Source organism: Fulmarus glacialis, unplaced genomic scaffold (assembly GCF_000690835.1).
Source record: "Fulmarus glacialis isolate BGI_N327 unplaced genomic scaffold, ASM69083v1 scaffold48624, whole genome shotgun sequence".
Classification (NCBI taxonomy): domain Eukaryota; kingdom Metazoa; phylum Chordata; class Aves; order Procellariiformes; family Procellariidae; genus Fulmarus; species Fulmarus glacialis.
Window position 1 is genome coordinate 18,300 of NW_009207090.1, and position 4,461 is coordinate 22,760.

The 4,461-nt window shown below is 37.2% G+C and overlaps 1 protein-coding gene across 1 annotated transcript in view; it reads left to right on the forward strand.

Moving 5' to 3' along the window:
• Positions 1-3,098, forward strand: part of LOC104075445 (TBC1 domain family member 8B-like) — a gene marked incomplete at its 3' end in the record, with an annotated part of 13,322 nt that extends 10,224 nt beyond the window's left edge. The window contains exons 7-8 of the mRNA XM_009575957.1: positions 1,385-1,552; positions 2,886-3,098. Of these exons, the coding sequence (XP_009574252.1) occupies positions 1,385-1,552; positions 2,886-3,098 (381 nt within the window). The remainder of the gene's footprint in view (positions 1-1,384; positions 1,553-2,885) is intronic.
• Positions 3,099-4,461: the final 1,363 nt, after the last annotated feature.

Consider the following 4,461-nt stretch of genomic DNA (forward strand, 5'->3'; position numbering starts at 1 on the left):
TTTCTATAGCTAGGTACAGAATCCAAATCTTTTAATACTTCTTTTTTTTAAATTAAAAAGCTTATTCTTAATTCTTGAAGTTGAGTTAATGAGGGATTCTCAGGATAAAAAGTAAAGAATTGAAGAGGGTAGAGTATCTCGAAGATTAGTAATTGCTCTGCCGTTTTTCTTTCTTAGCTCAGTAGTACAATTCTTTTTGCAGCGGTTGAGCAGTGCTGTCTGTTCAAAAGTCTATAGGGGAATCCATTGAACAGTGGATTGTTCACAATCAGTGAACAAGTATCAATGCCATTACAGCTGATAGTCTCAACAGACTGAATAAGGACCATATTGTAAAGGTCACAGCATTCATATTTCTGTAGAATACTATAGCTAGACTGTGGAATAACTTCTGGGAAAAAAAAAAACCTTCTCCATTCCTCTCTTGACTTCCTGTGATCTGGGACATTGCCACATTTCAGTCTTCTAGCGTTAAAAGCTTTTCATCAGCACCAGACATATTTTACAATAGCCTAAAAATTAGCCAGGTTCTGTAGTTGCTCTACATACTCTCTCTGTACATACTGCCTGACATAAGGGGGGTGAGCTGAGCTAATTTCAGCAATACACGTTGTGTTCCCTGCCCAGATAAAGCAATTTATTTGATTGTCTGTAAATAGTCCTGCAAACAATAGAGACTTCCATAACCTGTGAAAAACAAGAAGAGGCTATGTTAAAGAGCTGATTCTAAATTTATTCTTGTGGATTGTCAGGCCCTCACTATTTGTTCTACAGTACTGCAGAGTTACTTTATTTCAGTGGTCTTTCATTCTTTACCTATAACAATGTAAAAGCATCAGCAATGGCAGTCAGTTTAGCTGTTCATGGTTGTCTCACTTGTACTTGCATTATTAAAGTGTATTAACTGCTGTAATCTGTAACTGTTCCATCACGACAATTAAAATCAGCTCCAGCTGTCATGTGTTATGACAGCTGTCTTTGTATTCTCAGCGGAAATGCATTCTTGTGAAACTTGTTTCATTAGATTACTTGCAAAAGCCATGTTTTGTCTGCTTTCAGATGGTAAGGAAAAAAAGTAACAGCTTCAGCAGGTAGAAGGAGGCAAGATTTTCGAATAAGCTTAGCACTCACAGCTGGGAAAACCTTTTCGAAGATTTTTGGTACTGTGTCAAAAGTTTATTGCATAATACTTACTACCTTGTGCTAAAATAGCTCCAGACCACTGGGCTTTAAAAGTAGTGAGTTTGTTACTTGCGTTATTAATTCTGGTTGTGTGGTGTTTCATACTGCTGTTTCATGTACACATGTATTTTTAAGAGGTTTTCTCTTTTAGAAGCAAGCTGGTAAAATTTCTTGCCTAATTTATGTATCGTTGCTTCCATAGGTCACAGGGGTGGATAAGGCAGATCCAGCCAACAGAGGAGTCAGCATTAGTACCAAAGGAAAAACAGCTTTTCGTTTCACGGAGGTTAGAGATTTCGAACAGCTTGTGGCAAAGCTCAGAATGAAATGCAATTCAACTTCAAGTCCACAACACATCATAAGTACAGAGGTAACTGCTCTGCCAATTCTAATTTCTTAGTACCTGTTCCTAGGAATAAGGTTGTGTAGTCTTACTAAAAGTTTACGTATTGTTGTCAGTGTTTTGCTGTGTAATGCAATACATCTATATTTAAGCCTGAATCTAGACTCAAGATGGGTAACAATGTCTGCTGTGCCTCTAGATTTCAAGTTGCCTAAATCTTTTTTTTTTTCTCTTTAAAGAAAATCATGTTCCCATCTCTTGCCTTTACCGTTCACATTAAAACAAAAGTCCACCAGTCTGATGTAAAATTATGTGTAGCTGTGTTGGTTTTTGCCAGCTGACTATTTGACTCAGGAAGTTGACGGAATGATTGTAAGGTTGTTTCTAGATGTGGAGAAATCTGTATGTGTAGTTTCATGCATGAGAAATAAGAAAGTGGTGACAAAACAAGCATTACTTATTATAGTTGCTGTATCTCTATCCTGAAGATTTTCCCCTGAAAAAAAATTAAATATATTCAGCTGGAGTAGCCTCTAAAGTGACAGTTGTAAGAGTGGAGAAACTTACAAATAAATGCTTTTTGGTAGAAAATAATCAGTGTATCAGCAAAATCTCTACCTTGAGATTTTGTTTCTTCAGGGTTAAAAGGCAAAAATGTGAGTAATAAAAGCAAGATAGTTTGATATCAGCAGAAATGCTCAGCTGATAAGGGTACAGCACAGCCCTGGGAGACCTGAGTGGTAAGATCTGCTGCTCAACGGCACTCCCTTTTAGATTACCTTATTTTGGGTTATATCAGCATTATATTGACATACCATGCTAAGTCATGTACCTCTGGTTTCAAGGTGTGGAAAAATAAATAACTCTGTGCCCATATGAATGAGAATGTGTTAAACAATGGTGCTGCTGTGAATGCATTCTGTTTTGGGTTCTTTTACTTTGTTTTCCATCAGATTTTGAAAAACAATCCAGGTTCTAATGCTGGTTTTTAAATGCTTTCAGCATTTCTGTATAGTTCAGTATTTGGCTCCATTTAATTTAATGTTTTTCTTTTGACTTTGGTAGTGATGGATGGTCAGGCCTCCCTATCTATTACAGTTCTCATTATGAATATTTGCCCTTTCATAATTAAGTTTTTGGCTTTAGAGATGCATGTTTTTTCAAGTGCAGCCTCCTGAAAGCCCAGTTGTGCAGAGCAAGGATTGCTGTTTTTCATTTATTTTGGAAGTCTGTATCTGGTACCTGTAACTTAATATCATAAACAATGATGGTCTAGAAGCAAAATGATTTCTGGTATCAGAGCTGCTTCTTGAAGAATTGTTTGGCATTTATAACTACCACTGTTAAATTTTTTTTCAAGGTTGCAGCTAGTTCTGCCTCTGACAGTCCAAAGGATTTTGATGTGGGACCGTCAAAGATGGGTCAGAGAGATAACAGCAAAACTGTCAGTACAGAAGCCCTAATGACTGTCTACCATCCTCAGGATGCTGAGAATCTAGACTCTAAAATGGTAAGGGAAAAAATGGCCTTTTTTTTGGAATCTAATTGGAAAGGACTGAAGTATATTCGAAATGTATTCCAGAAGGCTGCTGATTTCCTCTGGGGCTTTGCCAATCTTCTTTCATCTGCATTTTCTGTATTTGGAGTCCACAGGGTGCTTCTTCATGGCTCCATTCAATTTTCTGCTCATCTTGTTTAATAATGATATGCCTTATCTTCATGGAGCTAATTCCTCCTGCTCTTCCACCCCTCAGGGAAGAGTTGGCTGTTTTGTGATAGTGAACATGTTTTCATATCTATCTGAATTGTCAAGATACAAAGTCACTACAAACTCTTTGGGAGCAAGGAGAATGTTATCAAGAAATTGACTTAATTTCTTCCTTGCTTCATTCTTTTGCAATTCTGTCTAACAAAGTTATGCTCTGGAGAATGTTTCTTTAATTGTTTTTGCATTGGACATCCTATCTTTGCTTCTCCGTAGTATGTGCAAGAAGACTTATTTTAAAATTAAGTCTTTCAGCAGAACTGGGTAAATTAAGATATGGAATTTTTGATATTAGAAATGTCAGGAAATAAACACCCTTTGGGCAGGAGAAAAGGGAATCCAGATTTTTAAGTTCTGCTTTTTATAGTATGTTGAACAAAAGTGGACAAAATCTACTTTTCCTTTCGGCACCTTTAATTGCTTTAACAATGTTAAATCTTACTGCTCCATGCACAGAAAATGCAGTGGCAGCGTTCACCCTGTCTCAGCCCTGGAGCCTCGCATGAGGTGGAGCACCTGATCACCAGTTGCTTTGCTTCAGAGAAATTGCATTGCGTTTTAGGTGCATAATCAATAGTTTATTAGTAATCTTGTACTTTACAAAGGATCTGTTTCACTGTTTCTACTATCTCTGCCTCCTTCTACTCTGCAGGTAAAATGCCTGTAACTTCAATTTTGTCTGAAAGGGGAATTTTTGCTAGTTTTCATTCTGTGAAGCAGGTTTTACTTACATGGCTGGTCCTACTGAAGTTCAGATGCATACACTGTTGTCTTCTATGTTGACAGATATTACTAGTTTGTAAAAATGTTCTATCTGATGGATAAATATTTGATCAAATGTAAAACCTATATGGGCATAAGTGTTTTCAGCTATTAGTTGCTCTCCTTAATCCAATTGGACTTCATTCCCCTGCAAATTTTCCTAATTATTGATTCTCTCCTAGTGCTCTTTGGAGCTCATGTAAATAAACTGAGGAAAGATTGAGAAACTGTGGGAGAATAATGACACTGATGTCATGCCATCCCTCTGTGTGCTTTTCACCATTTGTAGCCATGCTGTTCCAAATCTGTCAACTAATATAATGCGACAAAGCACGATGAATCAAAAAAAAGGAAGCAACTGTCCTGGTTCGCTAATATCACTAATGTGTTCTTCTCAGTCCCTTTGGCG